The sequence below is a fragment of the Phoenix dactylifera genome, unplaced genomic scaffold, assembly GCF_009389715.1.
Source record: "Phoenix dactylifera cultivar Barhee BC4 unplaced genomic scaffold, palm_55x_up_171113_PBpolish2nd_filt_p 000821F, whole genome shotgun sequence".
Classification (NCBI taxonomy): Eukaryota; Viridiplantae; Streptophyta; class Magnoliopsida; order Arecales; family Arecaceae; genus Phoenix; species Phoenix dactylifera.
Window position 1 is genome coordinate 87986 of NW_024068188.1, and position 20737 is coordinate 108722.

Consider the following 20737-nt stretch of genomic DNA (forward strand, 5'->3'; position numbering starts at 1 on the left):
CCGATGGCATAGGACGTGGCATAAGGTGATTGGTAGTCAAGGTAAATCGAGGATCACGCTTGGTCTTTGGTATGATCACGTGTCTAATCGTCGTGTTATCTCATATCCCAAAGCATGAATGGTGATGGTTTGTGCGGAAGGCGTAAAAACCAATCTATAAAGTAATGGAGAAGAATTTGGGGCGGACTTGCGGGCAGCCTCATCCGATTTAAGTTATGTCGGACGCTTATTGCAAGCATATGCTATAGTGTTGGAAGGCAACTCAACTATAATTATTAGCTCGATACAACAGAGTATGAATGAGGTGGGCGACAACTACCTACTGCTCAATAATATTCGAATGATGGTGAGTGGGGGATGGTCTTTCAGGCAAAGCATGTGTACCATGAAACTAATGGAGCAGCAAAGTGGGTAATCTTTTTTGTGGCTAACTATTCTAAAAAGATTTTTTGGCTGAGAGAGAAAATTATTCGGTGCGCTTCGGGAGTTATTATCTTTTGACATTTTTAGATGCATTCGTACCCGTCTGTGTATGATATATCTACTTCAGTAAAAATAAAAATAAAAATAAAGGAGAAGAATAATCCAATGTCAAGTAAAAACTTGTCCGATAAATTATGTCCACCGCGACACCATTTAATTTACTATTTAATATAAATATTAATGATGAAGTAAAGGAGTTTAATTGGCGCAGGCTATATATATAATTGTATTTGGGGCTAAGAGAGCAGCTGGGAAGCTGCGCACAGGGCATGTGAAATCCATGGTCACGTACCGTGGGCCACAAACTGTTCCATTTTTTGATGTTTGTCGGTCCTCATCACATGTTCGTCCGTTCCAACCGCAGAGAGGGTCGCTGTAAGCATCCGCAAGCATTTAGTAGCGCTACAGTACTTGTCTCCAAGATGGCAAATAATATTTTCTGGATGTTTTCATACGTGTGGTGGATGAGCCCAAAAGCTAGATTGCGTTAGCTGCACTGCTATTTGTTTGCCATATCCCTTTCTAAAAGCAGCATCAACTAAAGTAAATTTAGATTGAAATAGTCGGATCAAATACTTGATAGAAATCGATGTGTCAAATGCCTGCTATCCAATTCGATTTTTATTTGAAATAAAGCGTGGGGAAAAAGAATTAGCTGATTGGGTGTCAAGGCACTAAGCTTCAAAGCCACATGGCTATGGTGGTATAAAATAGGGATTGAAATATTAGTGATAGCAGGGCATAACCGTGTCTCGTGATAGAATTAGTGCTTTATTGTGAGAATTCATACTAACATTTGTTTAGTTCCACATCCGTTATCCATTCGATTGATCTTGGATACTTATACAAGGCCAAGCAACCCAAATAATGCCTTCTAATTAGTTTTTTTGGATAAGATCATAGATTATGACAAATAATATCAAAGCGAATCTGGCCCATAGCCTATTTAAACTAGTAAATATTGCAGCACGAATCCATGGAGGCTAACCAAAAGCCGATCATGATCCTTGTGATTAAATTTAAATTGATTTAAACCCTTAGATAAACAAGGACGTCAGGTCTTAAACGAGAGGAGTATGTGAGAATATATGCGAACATATATTTAGTCTCACATCAACTACGTACTAGGTAGATCTTGAATACTTTTACTGAGTTAAAAAATTCAAATAATAACTTCTGCTGGCCTTTTAAATAAGATCGTAGGTTGTAACATTTTTATTACCTAGTTTCACTTTTTATATTATACCGAACTCATGACTCACATACACATATATGATATACATATAAACCATGCACTAACACTCATGAAATAAAGAACATGTGGACCCTAAATTCAAAAGGCAGCATATAATATCTTCCCTAAATTATAGAAAATATATATTTGTAATTGGTATTAACATAGAAAGAACTAGATATACTCAAAAATAATAGTTTTACATCAGATAGATTAAAAAGTTTTATATTTCTTATCTAGCTCATCCATCTAAACATCTGAATTTTTAGATAGTATCTTAATATGTATCAAAATCTTCCAATTTTCTTTAAGCTACTAGAATTTCATTTGGCCGTACATACGAAGTAGGTCGGTAGCTATCTTCGAAGCTATTGTCACTTTCCTGTCAGCAGACATATTTTTTTTTTATTTTATCTACTTTATGATAAGTTCGTCACGGGTGTACCATCAATAATATTATGCCTGTACCATCCATTCGTCCGTTTCGAAGCCCATTTTCTCCTTCCCATCCATGAGATACCCATTCTGTTTTATCAATTTTGTGGTAATTTTCTTGCATGGGCACCATCAACAGTGTATATCACTCAAGATTCATTAAATAATGAAGTAGCGTAGTTATGCAAGTTCAATTACACATTGCAAGTTTATTTACAAGTATAACACACATACGTACACATGTCTATGATTATAATTTTATTTTTCCATACATAGAATTACAAGCATAATTTCAAATCCGAGTAGGACATCGCGTAGATGCCGGGCGCCCTAACATTCAAGTACCTGGACAAATATTCTGATTGCCACGTCCTATGATATCCCTATCCCAAGTATTAGGATGGCGGCATATTCTGTTTCATAGAAAAATTGAGACGGCCTGTCTTATAAAATTTAAAATCTTAATTATATATATTACGTAGTTTCACTGCGATCATGTGTTGTATCTGCAGGTCACGTGCTAGGCCCAGTCGAAATAAATCCATATGAGGGTGCAAATATTGGGCCATTAGGCTGCTTGAATTCCTTGTTAAGTTGGGCCGGGGAGGCCTTGGACAGGCCTGGACTGGATCATCTCGGACCATCAAGAAGCCTCCCTGTTTTGCCTTTCGTCACCAAAAACAACGTGGTCCACAGTACACATAAGGCTCTGATCATGGTTGTTTAGTGCTCTGTTGCGAAGGCAGCATTACAATCAGGTTCCTGTTTGAGAAAATTACAATCAGGTTACTATTATGTTAACTGATTGAATAAAGTTGCTATACTAGATCATGAGATTGCTAAGTAGTTTCTCTCTCAAAAAATAAATAAAAAAAAAAATAAAAAATATTGCTAAGTAGCAAATGCCATCTTTAGGATCTAATAGATAATCCTATGAACTATGAAATATGATCAGCCATTGATTTTCTGAGATGTCTGAGAGGAAGATGATCGAACTCTTTTGATAGGTCTCTCCTGCAAAGCTATGAGATTCATTGGACCAGTCACAAGAAGCTCAGGTTTTGAAGAGATAATAAATTAAGGAGCAAAAAGTGGAATTAAACATCTATACTCTGCTACATAAATGGAACCAAGCTCTACACCTATTTCAGGTCTAACCTCCATGGGTTATATCCACTGCATCGATGGTCACCAGTGAACGCTTCTTGCAAATGATACTACAAAAGAACTCCCTTTTTGATTCTCAATTGTTTGATGCACACAACTCATGCATAATTTGACATCATTTACACAACTCACCTTTCATTACTAAAATATAGTGGAATGGCATGAAGTAAGCTTTTTGGATACCATTTGGATGGACTCAAGGAATAATAAGGTAAAAGAAATTTAAAGTTTATATCCATGAGAACAGAAAGAGAAATAATGTAATCGCTAAAATCCCAGTTGATTGGTTGGAATGTTTTTGAGTATCTATTGAATATATATAGCTTGTACAAGAGTGATTATAGAAGAAAAAAAAAATAAGAAAAAAATTACAGCAATTTAAATAAGAAGAAGATTATGACAATAATTCGAATTCAACAATTGAATTTGAATAGAGAGAAGTTAAGATATGTTATTAAGAACGACAACTTAAGACCACAACCACTTCATTGCATTGATGACTATAAAGGACTATGATGATGATAGGATTGCTTTAGATGATGCACCAATCTAGACATGGACGGACGTTATGCAAATGGAGCTATTGACAACAATGATGAGGCATTGTTTGACACTCCTATTGTAGAGTGTGGGACGACGCATGCAGATATCCAAACATTCATTAGTATGCATAGTAAAAGTATCTTCATGTACAAAATAACTTGGTCTTTACCTCGATAGGGCAAATACCGTATCAAGGATTGTTGATACGATGCCCCAGTCCCATACCTAGGTGCGATTAATACCTCCCAATAGGATCTTTGGTGGGTTTAACCTTCATAGGAGAGCTGCTAAATTTAAATATCTTTTTAGGGAAGAGAAATGTTTTCCTCTCTTCTTTCTCCCCCAATTAGACTTGTGTGGAAGGTATCTTGAATTTTTCTCTTTCATCATCTTGATGAATTTCTACTACCAAAATCATTTTAATGTATTTGGATGGACTAACCCCCTTGTTTCTACAAGCAGGCATGCATGCTTTAATTCAAGCACACATACACATGCACGTGCGTATACATGCGCACGCACGCAGAAGAAAAGAAAAAGAAAAGAAAAGAAAATCTTGATCAGATACATTCTTGGTTTTTTATACATGATAGAATCGAACTGAGGCAGAGCAAGTCTATGATCTGCATGCATATATTTTGTCCTTCTGAGGAAAGTGAATTATCCAACTTGGAGTTGGTCAATATCATGTTCGATCCCTCTCAACTTAGGCCCATGAGGATCTCATAATCAAAATATTTATGCCAAACATGTTTGATTTCATTAAAAAAGAAATACATAGGGGACGAAAACTACCATGGGTCACATTGGTCATGCAAAAAGTTTTCACGGCGACATACATCATAATTCAATCAGCTCCAAAATTTCATACATGAATTCCTCATGAGTAGCACTAATCCTTTTGCGCCATTTGGCCCAAAGAATTTTCTTTATGACTCATCAGGACTCTGTAGCATTGCCTGAATAAGCACAAAATTGAACTATATAATTTTTTTATATATATACTTTGATGAATACTTCATTTACTTAATGAAGTGGGAGAGTTCTCCTCCTCTCTTTTGTCAATGAAGAAAGGGAAAATCTTTTATTTGTTGATGCTTTCTACAATACATATAACAGCGTCAATCATAGCAACCCACATTAAATTTTTAACAAGAGCAAATCCAATAACTAAATTCTTATTCCCTTCACACCTAAAATAAAAGATAAATATTGAAATCAAATGGAAGCTTAAAGCCTTCTAGGTCTGGCCTTCTTCTTCATCATGCCTGCATGCACCATCTGGCTCGAGGAGCCGCTGCTGTTGCGATCGTCCTTCGACTGCCTCTCCTGAGTGTTTTGACACCTTTGTATTCATGTAGATCATGTAGAGAACCAACTGAATGGTGCCCAAGAAGAAACCAATTCCATTTGGTATCTGCAAGTAAGCATATCATTAATGCAAAGTTGTGTATTTATTTTAGATTCTTTCAATCAAAGAATTAGACCTAGATCTTGATCTTTGCCGTGTGATGAAACCCAGACCAGTTATATTGCACTTAATAGATCAGCAGGATGAGTTATACAACAAGAAACCAAAAGAAAATGACAATATTGTGTACCTTTCAAGAAATCTCTGTATTTGTAATAAATGCACAAAATTGAAGGATCCATACTCTTCTGCTCTTATAATAAACTGAATTTTACTTTTAATTTTCAAAGTTTTCTCTCATAAAGCATAAAAAATCTCTTATGCTCTTCATTTCTATGATTTTCATTATATGCTATGGAGAGCATTTTTATCAATTTATATAAATTTACAGCATGGGAACACTCGGCTAATGCAATACATAGTATCCTTTTTTTTAGGAACCAATATGTAATATCATAAGGCATTTAATTTGATATGAAAAAGGGAAAATTTAGTTTGTAGGCAAAACAAGCTACTAGCCCTTTTCTTCCGACAAGTTCTTCATATGACAATGCATGAAAGATCATCAAAGGTTTAGATTTACAAACATGAGCTTTATATAGTTATGCTTGGCTAATGACGCTAGAGAATGTTGTTAATGAAGCATCTAGTACGAATATTTTTTTTTTTTTTTGAGCAAAGATTCTAGTGTAGACTTTCACAAAGCAAAAGAACTCATACTAGCTCGTTAAGATTTACCAACAATCTACCTAAAGTATGTGAATAGGAAGAATAGGAAGATAAAACCTCTTTTGATAGGTCTATTTCATAAATCTACAGTTGCATACGTACAAAACAAAAGCAGAGACACAAGCATGTAATAGTAGAAATCAAAATTTTGGAGAACTAGGATGGTTGGAGTCGAAAGATATTTTCACATAAAACTCAAGTTTGAAGAGATATATTTGTGACCAAATACCTTCTAACGAAAATATTTATGTTCGCATTATTTTGCATATTGTTTATCTAGACATCTAAGTCTTTGAATGTCTCTACTCTCCCATGCATATATACACTTTAGATACTCTCATCTTCAATAAATACACAAATTTACTTTTTCTTTAAGTGAGACAAATCACAGCCAACCATGCTTTCACTCACTCTAGCAATATTAGCATTAAAAAAGAAGTCATGCATAATAGTTTGACCCTAGCTCCACTGTGACTTGGGAATCATACTTTTTCTCTGACAGTTGGACTAAATAAAAGAGAGAGAGAAATCATTTCACCAGTAGTTCCAGGTAATCACCAATCTGCCCGAGGAACTGCTAATTGAAAACTTAATCACCAATCTACCAAGGGAACTGCTAATTAAAATTTTAGGCATTGAAATATTATAGGCGTGCTTTCTCAGAAAAAATATTATAGGAATAAATTCTCTCTGCCGATGTCCCAACATACCCATAATACGGCCTTTGGTGCAACCACCTCTAATGGGGTCACTATGGTCTTCTCCTCCGACACATAAGAGCGGTTCATAAGTCTTTTTTGTCTATCTATCTGTCTGTCTATCTATCTATCTATCTATCTATCTATCTATCTGTACCTTGACATGGGGACTATGTGGATGTCAGTAGCTCTCCCTTCTCGCATCGATTTTCAAATAATGCAAATATGCAATGGCACTTATGAATTTTGACATAAACATAACAAGTTTCCATATATTATGACAGAATGATTTAGATAATTGTGTTTATAATAGTAGCTTCTTTCGGATAAATGATGTGGGAATTATTCAAGTACTTCAGAAAATAATGCCTAAATTAATTTGAAATTAGGACCTTCTCAAATGAAAGGGTTTCCTAAATGTGGGATTAGTATCATGCTTACTCTCTGTGCATATCTCCTCTCATCAACATTTTTTGGTGAGAACTAGCTCATCAACTTACTGCATAATGGCAACCTTGCCTCTCTGTCTGAAAAGAGAAGTCGCATAGCTTGGCAAATGAGAACAGTGCTTTCTAGCTGTAGAAATAGAGCTAATGATCCTGGTAATTTTTCTCAAAAGAATTGCCACTATAAATTCAGCTTGTTGATTAAGCACTCTCAAATTCACTTAACTAATGGTAAAAGAATTTTTCGCATTCATTTAAGGTACAGCTTCTGTTAGCATTTCCCTAGCTATATCAAAGTAGTTTTCATGCATGATCTGACTATAGGATATCATTCAAAAAAAGCAGCTAGGAACATGAGAATCCTGACAATTAATACAAGCTTTACTAGCTCAATGACCAAAGGAGTTCCAGCATGTTTCAATCAAAATACCTCCATTGCTGCTCATCGGAACAGAAGGAATAAATGATATTAAAGTGTAACTTTCCCTAGACAGAGTAGCTTCTTATGAGTTGTAGAATTTAATAGAGATTTCAGCAATAGAGGCAGGCTTCGGCATAATGGTAAGATTACTCCATTGTGACTGGGATGTCATAAGTTTGAAACACAAAATCAACCTCTACTCACGTAGATAGATGTAAGGCTACGTTCTGGCCCTTCCCAAAGTCTCATAGTGACCGTAGCCTCACGCATTGGGACATCTTTTTCTTACAAAGATAGACAAACTGTTTTGGAGAGAAGAAAGAAGCGGCTTGTTCTCTGCAAAATCTTTTAAGGTTCAACAGTAAAGGTGGCCTCAAATGTTCATTTACACCAACCCTATGAAAAATTAACATCCCCTTAAAAATCAAAGTGTTTCTCTATTTAGGTTTCGAAAATAGATTGAATACTAGATATGTCTTAAGGAAGAAACTGGATACAAATCTAGGGTGGTTGTTGCTTCTGAAATGGCCCTTCAAGGCCACTGGATCAAACCTTCTCGAACTGCTGCTTTTTAATATATATATATATATATATATATATATATATATAGTTGGTCATCGATCCTTCACGCATTGAATATATAGTCCCATCCTGCTTCATTCAACACCTTCTGGACTTTTTGGAGAAAGAGATGTACCCAGAGATATTCTCTGAAGAAATGCTTTTGACCAATTAGCTACCATGATCTTCTTTAGTGCTGAAGCTGGCTTTGGCCTCATTTAATGATACTTCCTCTCTTATGTATATGAATGATTTAGGTTAAGTCAAACTTCCTCTTTCATTATCTTTGTATTATTTATTCTTTATTGATAAATAGGGTGGCTTGCCTTGTTACCTGCCTTTCACTAAAAAAAAATGTCTACTATAATTTTTTTTCTTTAAATGTAAAAGGATTTGCTTGCATGAATACCCTCCTAAACATCAAATTTTGCTTGAATACCCTCCCAAAATTGATATTTACATGTATACCCTCGTAAAATACTTGTTTTGCTATTCTACCCTTTTTTATCCTTGTTTTTGTATATGTACCTATATACGCCATCTAATGCCATTAAAAGATTAATTTGTTCAAATTAAAATGATTAAAATACCCTTAATGGGTAGATATGCAAAAAGAAATGTTTATAAAGCGATTGCAGTAGGAAATAAAAAAGTAATTTCAAAATTTTAATTTATTTTTAAGTAAAATAAATATGGTTTTTATTAACAATGTTAGAAGAACTGTTATATTAGCTGCATTTGTGCAAAAACGGTATTTTTTGAGGTTACAGAAATAAATATAAATTTTAAGAAGATATTCACGCAAATTTAAATTTTTAGAAGGGTATTTATGAAAAAAAATTTAATTTAAAAATATAAACCTAAAAGCGAATTTGGCATCTTAAATTCCTAAAGAAAGATCCAGCTATTTGTCATAAATACATAATACCACATTTATGCGACTTATGTAGTAAAGAATCATCACTATTTGGATGAGATTAATAATATGATGAGAATTATGAAAGATTTGCTGAAAAACAAGTTGAGGACTTGCCCCTTTTTTTTCTAATCAACATAAAGACCTACTCTGTTCAGTGTCTTTATTAGATTAATAGTATTGTCAAGAAGTTGAGAGCAAACTTACTCCGAGGAAAATATCTCTATCAAGCACGGCATAAACTGTCCAGATTCCACCATTTAGAAAGAGAAAGAAGGAGAGGAAGAAAGGCATATACTCCACACTCTTCGTGGCGATGACAGTTTTCTGTTGCATAAAGATTAGGCATGAAAAGGAAAGCATATATGAGAAAGATAATTTTAATCTCTCTTTCACAAGGAATTAGTGGTGCAATGAAATGTGATACCTCAAACTTAGGTCAGAATAAGCATGGAGTCCACTAAATAGCTAGAAGTAGTAGAAAATACTAGTTCAAAGAAACATGAGTTATCTACATATGCAACTCCATTTGCATAGGTTTGCCCAATTTAGCCATTCTAGCTTTTGTAAAGGGCGAGGAAAAAATTGATTTTGATAATGAGATCCATTTAGAGCTCATCACCAAAGGACATACATTATATGCATTGCGGAAGTTACAAAAAGCTCCAACTTTAAGTCCAAATAGGTTTGCATCTTAATTCAAATAATAGTTGGAATCAAATGTTGATCCTTTCTTCATTAGTAGATTTAAACTTTCTATGGATCATTAACTCTTGAAGATCACTATTGTTCACTGAAAATACTTAATTTAATGCGATATTTAAGTACAAATGATAACAAGAAGCTTATGTTTTGGACTTGCGTCCAATTATGTATTGTACATGGAAATGATATGTGTAAAGTATGATGCCGATGTTATATTTTATGAGAAAAATTTGTCAAACAAGCAATAAATGAACGAGAAGTCATGGGAAAATGGTTGGTAGTAAAATTTCTAAAGTTCATAAGGTGTCTTTTTTTTGTTTTTGTTTTTTTTATAGTAATATATATATATATATATATATATATATATATATATATATATATATATATATATATATATATATATATATATATATATATATATATATATATATATATATATATCTTCTTTTATTATCCTGCAGTTTTTTTACAACTTTCATGGCATTTCATCTCCTTCCAGACGGGCTATGAGGCAACCCGATAGATTTATTTTCCAAAAAATGAAGTTTCTCGCACTAAGCTGAGGTTTGAATAAGAATTTCATCTCAAACTAGAAAGAATAAAAACAAGACCATTCGTTATAGCTTTGGAAGCCAATCATGATAGGACTATGGATTCCATTTATTAATTGGGACAAATTTCTACCCAAAAACCAAATATGAATGTGAAATTTGTCAATCTTCTAGTGAGGTTGGTATCACTAATATGAATCAATACTAAATTGCCATCTTAATATTAGGAGGCCTGGAAAATTTTCATGTGCAACCTAACGAAGCCTCTATAACATTCTCCATGATTTCCGGTTTCTACTTACTAGCTTGTCTTTTCTGAAATTTTAAAAATAGGCTGAATTATCTTGTTTGTCAGAGAAATAGTAGATAAATAATAGTTTAAGTCGCAATCCAGAATCACATGAGTAGCGAGCTTAATTTTTTATTATTATTTGCTTCTAAGCTTTTTATCATATAGAATGGGGCCTCCGTCAGGTCGCATGACTCACGTTCTCAATTTTTTAGTCTTTTATCAATTTTCTATGACCTCAACATAGTCAAATATAAACCCTAAAGTGGCATCCCTTGCGGTTGACCATGATCAGGTATATAGGATTAGGTCCTTAATAACCAATATTAGCATGCTGCCGTAGGTTATACGTAATATAAATTTTGGTGACAGCATGAGTTCAAATTCTTCCAAGGCCAAATACCTTGCTCTTGTTCGTTCTTGAACTCATGCAATTGAATGGAGATTACTTGAATTAGTGGGCCGTATGGTTTGATTCATTTAATTTCTCTAAAAAGGTTGGATCATGGATCAACAGAGAGGCAGAACATCAGGATGTTGGTCACCACCAGTTGGTAGATATTTGGAGATTCGCATTCGGTATCGCTTGTATAGCTTGGCATATCTATAAGAAAGTCGATAGTGCGGCTAACTATGTGGCTAACCATGGTTGTGCGATTATTTGAGAGATGGGCTCAGCGTTACTTGGATACCTTAGAGGTATTATGATGACCTGTGTCGAGAGGTACAAGTGATACCTTAAATCAAATACAAAATACAAATTACTGATCATGTTAGCTTGCAACTTCTAAATGACGATACAGTAGTACCATGTGGGCTGCACATGCAAATAAGGCATATTGGACATTAGAAGTAGGGTTCTGATGATTCCCGTACGACTAAAAAAAGCTACTGTGCAAGAAACGAAAAAAAATGTATACTACTCTTCTCTTTCTTATCGTGAGACATGATTTTCAGACTTATTTGGTTCGCAGAAAAAAAATTTTATTAGAATATTTTTTTTTGAGAATCTAATGACAAAAAAATAGTTTTTATATATTTAATTGACCATAAAAAAATAACATATTCTAAAATAGCTTATGTTTGATTGAGTATTTATTTTTTTAAACAAATTATATAAAATATATGTTATATCTATAATAAAGAAAAAGATCTTACCCCATTATATCTAAAAGCTTAAAGATACTTTGAAAAAAAAAAAATATCTCAATCAGACTTTCTCATATAGATTTTTTTTTTTTTTAATGAAGTGTAAGAATCTTATTCCATGAAAAAGCTATCTTTTCATCTTTCTTTTAAAAATCCTATGAAATGTAATATATTTTTTTATTTTTTTATTGACCATGCTTTTTTTTTTTTTTTTTGCGAACCAAACAAATTCTAAAAGATCAAGCAACCGCCCCTACTAAGCCATGGCCAATTTCATAAGCTACTCAAAGAACGGAACAAAACAGTGGTGGTTGCTTCTCAAACTTTTGCTGCTTAGATCTTAATTTCAACTTCTCTTCTTTCTCTTAACTCGGTCATAAGAGTGCTTTGACTGCTAGCATCTTCATTTCTTAAATCCTAAAGACCCCAAGTTAAGGCAGATTCTCTGCCATCCATGTTGCAGAAAGGATAAATGACAGATGTTGATAGATTAAATAAAAGTCTTGATTTTTTTTTTTCAGAAAACAAATCATTAGGTGTGATTAAATGACAGATGATTTGCAGCAGAGGACAAAACACATCTTATTATTTCATGCTGCAAGCATAAAATATGTTGGTATTGCAACCTAAAGTTTTCATATTTTTGAAAAAAAATCATATTTATACTTAATTACATAAAGTTAAAGAACGCTGTATATCATTTTCTTTTTTTTTAAGGGAATCACCTCATGTTTTTTTTTCACTTAAAATGGATACAAAGTATGGCAAAAGAAAACTTCGTATTTGTGCTTTTTATGGCACTAGGCATTTAACCATGCATGCCGTGTGCCACCAAAATTCAAAAATAAAAAGGAGGACATGAATGGCCTGTCCGTGCTGATGTGGCGATCCTACTTGCTGTCACCCCTCCGTGGTCCAGTTCTGCGTCCGCCTCAGCGGTCTCAGCAGAAACAACCATGATTTTGCTTTTTTTGTGGCAAAAATAGGCCGCACGGGTCTGAAGGCAACTTGAGGCCTCTGAGCACCTCTTTGTACAACTTAATATGACGGCTAATTTATCAAATTAGAAAATATTTAGATAATTCTTTGGCATACTAATATCTAGTATCTACTTAGTATTAAAAAATATTTAGATAAATATTTTATATTTTATTGCTGTGCAGTGCACAATTTGCACCATAGTGCTTGATGGCTGCCATTAGTGGATGGACGGCTACCTTACATGCTATCCACGGCTAATAATAACTATCTTGCACTCTACGTCGTCCCCTCTATCTAGCTTTCGCATGGATTAAAGAATTTTTCATTAAAACTTGCGAGAAGAATTGTGCAGTATATTTTTCGGACACGGTCTAACAAATGCCAAGATTAATTCCGAGTTCAGCCATTTAACCTTCCGAGAAGAAGGGAGGTCCAACGTTCGGAAGAAACAACAAAGTAGTGAGAGAGATTTGCCGAGTCTTAAGCTCTCATGTCCCATTTTATGATTATATAGTTGTAACCCTTGTAAGAAAATATTAAATATATAAATAAATCTATCACATCTTATTAGCTTAAGCTTCTAAGATAGTGGTGATTTCAAACCCTAATGCTGTAAATAAATATAGGGTTGTGCTACACCTATAAAGTTCTAGCAAACTACTATTTTATAATTGACCTTTAGGCGGAAAAAAAAACAAAAAGAGGGGCAACAAGAAAAAAAAAAAAGTTACCATTGCGGCGAGCGGAGATCCATACATAAATACGTTGAGACACGCACAGATGGCTCCGATCACTATCACCCTCGTGGTCTCCTCGATCACCACCAACCTTGTAACTAAAACCACCGCCCCAAAAATTCCCACATCCAAGAGTGCCACCAAAATAGCCGTCTTAGCCTAATAAACATAAGCCACAAAAAATAGAAAAATCGAACATTTATTCTCAAAGAATTAAGTGAAGAATGGAAAAGAAAAGAACAAGTTAGGCTCTGGCCGAGTCAGAGTGCTTGCATCCTTCGTCCATAGAGAAGGTAGTAATTAAGCTTGAATCTAGGCTCTAAGATTTTGATCTATTTTTTCTCTTTGATGATTGTTATTATAAGATCTTACCCTCAGAGATGGAGCCGCATATATGAGGAACAAGGTGACATAGATAGCCTCCAAAACAATGCCCACCCCATTAACGGTGGCAACGAGGAAGCCGTCAGGTTTTGTGATCCCGTAGTACACCCATAAGGAGGAGCTGAGGAGGGTGACGACGTAGGGAGCCGGCTCGAATCCTTCGGTTGATCCACTTTTAACTATTCTCCAAAATGTTTTGCTGTATGGATATATGGTCATCAACATGCCATTAGTACAGACCCAAAGGAGGTATAGAAGATAGATAGCCTATGAAGTTCTGAGAGAGCAATCTAAAATATTAATACTTACATGGGCGAGGCAAAGACCAAGACAGAGATGACATTACCTGCAAGAATAGAAGTTAAGAGAAAGAAAAAACAGTCGGTTATGAGATGGTCATTGAATATATGGGAGATAGCTATGGGAGAGTTTCTGGGGGGGGGGGGGGAGGGGATAGCTGAAGCTCACCAACGAATCCAATGAAGAAGAGAAGGGCTTCCATGATGAGAAGAGTCTGGCAGGAGAAGTCTGGGCTTGGGGTTAACTAATAGGAGGAGGGAGAGATAAGAAGAACGTGCTCTAATCTGCCATTCATGATCGAAAATTCTGTGCATTTGGGACAAGCTTTTCCGTCCATTTTGCGTGGGGACCCGCCAGGGATGACCCTTAACGAGTGGATTAGATTTTCAATTCGCTAGATTTTGTCATCTTATTAGCTAAGGATGTGCCTTTGAGGTTTGAGTACCTGGAACTTGAGTGGCACCAGCGGCGAAGGAGGGTGCCACCCTTTACTTTGGGACATCTGGATTATGATCAGTGACTGTATGGCCTTTCAGGCCAACTACATATTCAGAGAGGCTCACGGAGCTGCGGACTGGATAATCTCGTATGTAGCTAGTCACTCTGAGGTACCTATAGGTTGGAGAGAGAGAGTTGTCTAGAACACTCCAAAACTTATTGTTTTCTGACCTTCTTAGATATATTTGTACTAGAAATGCATGAATCATCCATTTTAGTCAAAAAAAAAAAAATATTTGAGTATCAAACTGATCTAAACAAGAAACCAAACAAAATTGCATAAAATGTTCAAAAAGAAATGTCATGCCTACTTCATTGGTGAACGATATCACCACAAAGATCTCTCATTTTTTTTTTTTTTGCAAAAAAAAACATATTACCTATTTATCTAATTAATTTTATTATTATTATTGTTGTTGTTGCTGTTGCTGCTGCTACGGCCATCGCCGCCATCATTATTATTGTTATTTTTTATTTTTTTATTATTATTTTTGTTATTGTTGCTGCTATTGTTGTAGATGAGTATGCTAGCATTGGTATAAGAATGGTCCATGTTATGCATGAATAATCTCTATGTATGTAGATTGCGAGCGACACCTACTTCTTTATGGGAAACTCTCGATCGACGGTTCTAAACTGCACAAATATTGAGGAGTAAAATACTTCACGAAAAATAACCCACTTATGTAGGGACTTCATTTTCTTGTAGAATATGTTCCTCAGAAATATATTTTTTTCTTAAATCACCTGATTTATAGGAAAAATGCAACCTGTAGACTTTGGTGATCTGATGAGTGTGAAGCATAGTGATTAAATTAAGATGCCCAAGCTCGCACCTCTCATCCCTGCACGTTACAATGATTGACGAGCAGACATAAGTTATAAATCATATCTTCAATGAATATCAAGTAGATTACACTGGGCCAACCCTTTCTCTAATTCTTTGGACACTGTCTTTCGTAATTAAGTGCTGCATTTGCTGTATTTTCATGCATGCCTCCATATGACCATCCCTTCCCCTCACATCTGATGCCTCATCCAAAGAAAATTGACAGACAACACCATATGGGCAGGTTCTTAATTAATCAAAATCAATGATGGATATATAACATGATCAACGTCCGGATGAAGTTGCTGTAAGCTTAATTAAAACCAAGCTTGTGCGAGTCTCATGCCATGGGGTTTGCAAGAACAAAGTTGGTGGAGCCTACTTGAAGTCATGCATGGTTATGGTTATGGGCTGTGATAAAAAAAGAAAAAAAAAACAAAAAACAAAAGCAGGAAAGGTACGTGGGGTTGGGGACCGGTTGTTGGGGTTTTTGTGTGGTCGAATCAATTTCTAGAGTTAAAATAACTTTTTTCAGAACATGACCTTATATATAATTTTTTTTAAAATCATTATCCCACGCTTTCTTGTCGGCACATTAACTCGAATGCATTAAATATCCATTCTAAGAAGCATATGCAAGTAACTAAAACTTATTAAATTATGGGCATATTCTTATGGGTATCCAATCTCCAAGACAACTCTGTGCCAAAGTTTGGAAGCGCATGGAGAACCTCTTTGGCAGAAATGACCGCTCGGCACGCCCAGCTTCAAAAGAAGAGGTCTGCCATCTACTGTGAGGTGATATTTTTCATGTCTTTGGAAAAACCGGAAATGAGACAGGTTAGAGAGTCCAATGGAGTGGAAAGAAAGACTGCTGATAAATTAAAAAAAAAATTTTATAATGATATTAAAATTAGAGTAGAACTCGAAGTGAAGTCAAAAGCAAGCCCCTTTATCCACCTACTTGTTCAAAACTAAGCTCCAATAGCTGTTGTAGGACACCAGAAGGAGGTGATACTTGTTGAAACATAATTCAACTTAAAATTTAAGCTGTTCATATTTACTTGCTTCACCTCCTCGATATAGGAGAGAAACCACCTGTTGGGGAGGAAGAGGGATTGAGTCCTGATGGGGGGCGAAATGGATCGTCTAGCCCACAACAAAAAGACCGCCCAATAAATACCAACACCGACCGGTTGAATCCTCAATCCGATCCAGAATCAGTCCGGCCTCGGACTCCGTCAAAAGCTCCACCGACCACCAATATTTGCCGACTCGACGACCGAGCTCGGGGCGAACAACTTCAGTAGTACGCTCCGACTCTCGAGCTTAAAGCGCTCCACCGAGCACACCTCTGAATCTGGGGAGCCGAACTATTCTCAGCACCCGTCTAGCCGATCTCGCCGAACGCATGATGCGACCTCTCAACAGGTTCGGCCTCGCCAGCAGCCACACCCATATGTGCGCCCACGCCATCCTACGTGGCCGTACATTACAACGCTATCGCGCCACGCTTCAATAGCTAGACCTCGACAGTCAAAGGACAGCACCATGACTACTCCAGCCATACCCTGCTACGACTGTCAACACCTTACCATTCTCGAGAACGGACAGCACTACACGCCACCGGCCAGCCTTAGCTATGCGCCATTCGACTCAGAGCCACCCCCCTCTCATGATGAGGGCGGACAGTGCCTCTACCATCTGCGCCTCTCCACCGAGACTGTAAATAAGACGGTCAGGTAACTTCCAAAAAACTTTTGGCTGGACCAAATTTACCCCACTCTAACTTGATCGTCGGAGGACCCCTCACCGGAAACACCGATGAGGCTTTGTGCAGGTCCGCCGCTACCGCCACGCAGGAGGTGGCCTCCATCTTCTTTTTTTTTTTTTTGGTAAAAAATAGGAGGGGAGGGGGAGGGACCAGCCCACCCGCGTAGCAGCCCCATTACTGAGCCCCCCTTCCACTAGGGAATGTTCGATACAGGTCGCAGGTTTCGCGTGCCTTCCCCGACCCGTGGGCTCACCCCACTGGGTTCACCGCCTCACGTGTGGGTACGTCACCCCAGTGCCACCTTGGTACAAGTGGAAGGAAAGCATAACCGCCAACAAGCCAGCCGAGCGTGGGGCATCCGGTCCCCTAATTTAATCGACGCCCGTGCGTTTCGAACCCGGGCAACTTGGGCGGAATTATCGCCCCCTTACCACCAGGCTACTATCTCCAATCACCAGCAACTCTCTCGACCCCACCCTTGGGCCAAATTTGAACCACAACAAATCCAATCACGAGAAAACCTTGATATCCATAAAAGGATTTAATTCAATCTAAAATTTTAAATTTTACACCCAAGCATCAATACCCGTTTTTTTTAATAGCCACAGTACTGCAGACTTCAGGGGTACAAGAAGCCCTTTGACGTGCTTTTGCTTCTTGTTGGTCCAAAAGTTTTGAGAGAAGGCACCCATGCTCATGGCATGGAGCTAACGAGCAGGCTCGGCTCGGCTTGTTTCACAAATTCTCCGGCTCGGGCTCGGGCTCGGGCTCGGTATCGAGCCTTGTATTGGGCTCGGGCTCGTAAAGCTCATTTGCCCGAGCCCGAGCCCGCCCCATCCCCGTCTCCGTCTCCGTCGGAGAGAAGAACGAGCAGCCGAGGTCGGTTCCGACGGTTCGTCATCGGAGAGAAGAATGAAGGAAAGAAAGAAAGAAAAAAAAAAGAAGAAAGAATGAAAGAAAGAAAGAAAGAAAAAAGAGAGAAGAATGGACTCACCTCGTCGCGTTCGGCGGCCGTCGGCTTCGGCCGCAGGCACTGCCGAGGACGCCATGGGCATCGCAGGCTCGGTCGTGGGCATCGCCGACCGTGGCCCGACCCTCCCGTGCGAGGGACTCCCCTCCTCTGTCGCAGTCTTGCCGCTGGAGCTGTGGAGGAGTCGGCAAAGAGAGGAAAAAGGAGGGGGAGAAACGGAGAAGAAAGAGGGGGAGAGGCCTCGGGTGTGATTTCTTTCCGAACAGTGGAAGGAGGCGGCGAGGCATCGGCGGCGGAGGAGGAAGGCGAGAGGGGAGGGGAGGGACACCCGGTGCGCCGGTGCGGGAAGCTTCTGGAGAAAACGAGAAGAAAGGGGAAGAAAAAAAGAAAAGAAAGAGAAGGTGGAGGGAAGGGATAACGAATTGTGTTTGGGTTAACGGGCTGAGTCCGAACCCGAACCAATCCAATTCGATTTAAAGAAATTAAATAGATTTGGGTTAGCTCGGGTTGGGTCTGATTTAAATCCAATTGGGTTCAATCAGATTGGGATTTAAATTGATTAAGCCAAATAAAATTTAATTGGGTTATGTCCAAATTTAATTAGGACCCAATTAAATTGTTAATTGGACTGAGCCATCTTTTGGGCTCGAGCTCGGGTTCGGGTTCGAATTTAAACGGGTCTCATTTTGGGCTCGGGCTTGTTTGACTAACGAACCGAGCTTTTATCCAGCCGGGCTCGAGCCGAGCCCGAGCAGCTCGGCCCATTGACAACCCTACTTGGACCTACGTATCTAAGAGGGCTCGATGGTTGAGGGATTGTGCAATATTTTGGATTTAACTTTATGCAAATAGGAGTGGCAATTGGTAATGATTGAATGTGAGTCGGATTTGTCAATTCAAATTTATTATATTTATTAAAGAGGTTAAATTTTTATATTTTAATCCGATATATCTATTCAACAAATAAATTGGTCGGAGTTGCATAATCTATTTATTAAATGGATCAGAATAAGTTAAATAGATTAAATAAATCTTTAACATATTAAATATATTTAATAGATTAAATAGGTCAGAAATAAATTAAGCAAAATTAGACATATTAAAAAGATTTTAAACAAGTTAAATGGATCAAGTAATTACCTGATCCAATTATTAAATGGATCAAACGAATTAAACGGGTCAAAAGTCTAAACCTAAATTTAACTCATTTAATAAACAGATCTAGACAAGTTGATTCGTGTATGACCGAAACTCATTTATGTCAAACCCAAATCTACTTAAAGCACATCGTTTGCATGTCAGGTTGATAGGTTGGATCATAAATTACCACGCTTATAGTTAGAAGTTGCAGGTTGCATATACCTCTAACAACTCAGAACCTCACCCAAAATGGCTAGCCATAAGGTATTATTTGAGTTCCTTGATCCTATATAAGTACCAAAGATCTATCCAATGAATAATCAATGTGGGACTAAATACACGCCCGCACGGGTCCTCACATACTCTTCCTGTTCAAGCCTTGACGTCCTCATCAGGCTAAGGTTTAAATCTATTCAAATCTAATTACAAACACCACGATCGGCCCATGGTCAGCCCCAATGAATCCGTGCTGCAGTGTCCCTTAGTCCATATAGGTTATGGGTCGGGTCCGCTCTAATACCATTTATAACAACTCAGGACCTCACCCAAAATGGCTAGCCGAAAGGTATTATTTGGGTTCCTTAATTTTGTATAAGTACCCAAAATCTACCCAGTAAATAACCGATGTAGAACTAAACACACGCCTACACTGGTCCTCACAATACTATTAGTATTAATAGCGTTGAGAATGAATCTCTTTATATTTTATTTATTGGCTTGGTTTGTTCTTGATTTCCTGCACTAGGATGAACATAAATACATGGTAATGAACCTTAAATTACTCCCAACGCGCACATTGCACTGTAAAATGGTCTTTTAATTACGTCAGATCTTCAACCCATTTCATTTTTCAACTTGGATCTCTCAAATTAAAGCTTTCATGGATTCACTCCCAAAGAGTGTATTTGATCAAGAAATCTACAGCCAGTGGCTCATGCTCACCTCACTAGGATCATGTGACAAACAAACTCAACAGTTTGTTGTTTGAGATTGTGATACCACCCTCCCACCTGTATTATATTGGATAATAACTATCTGCAATTTCCATTTGAAATCTGAGTTTGTGGTTTTACTTACGGATGAAGAAGTTCATTTCTTCTTTCTAGATAACTGTATTTATGAGGATTTGAATCATTTTCTTTTCAACGCAGCGGCCACCTTGTGCTTGGTTTGATCTCTTAGATTATAAAGATAAATGCTGGTTGTTGGGAAGCGGACTCGGAACTTTAGTCCCACATCGGTTGAGTAGCGAAAAAGATTGTACTTCATAAAGAGGGGCAAAATCCCTTTCCTTCGAGAGGCGCCTTTTTAAAAGACAAAGCCATGAGGAGAGCGTGGACCATAAAAGCGAACACTCCCTAAGGGAGTCCATCCCCAAAGCGAGCA

The 20737-nt window shown here is 37.3% G+C and overlaps 1 protein-coding gene across 1 annotated transcript; it reads right to left on the minus strand.

Moving 5' to 3' along the window:
* Positions 1-4918: 4918 nt before the first annotated feature.
* On the minus strand, positions 4919-14476 carry LOC103703710 (bidirectional sugar transporter SWEET17-like). The gene is made up of 6 exons (XM_017841930.3): positions 14309-14476; positions 14150-14186; positions 13829-14039; positions 13451-13615; positions 9252-9371; positions 4919-5279 (listed from the first exon to the last, which is right to left on the minus strand). The coding sequence occupies exons 1-6, from the start codon at positions 14340-14342 to the stop codon at positions 5103-5105; spliced, it is 744 nt and encodes a 247-aa protein (XP_017697419.2). The 5' UTR covers positions 14343-14476; the 3' UTR covers positions 4919-5102.
* Positions 14477-20737: the final 6261 nt, after the last annotated feature.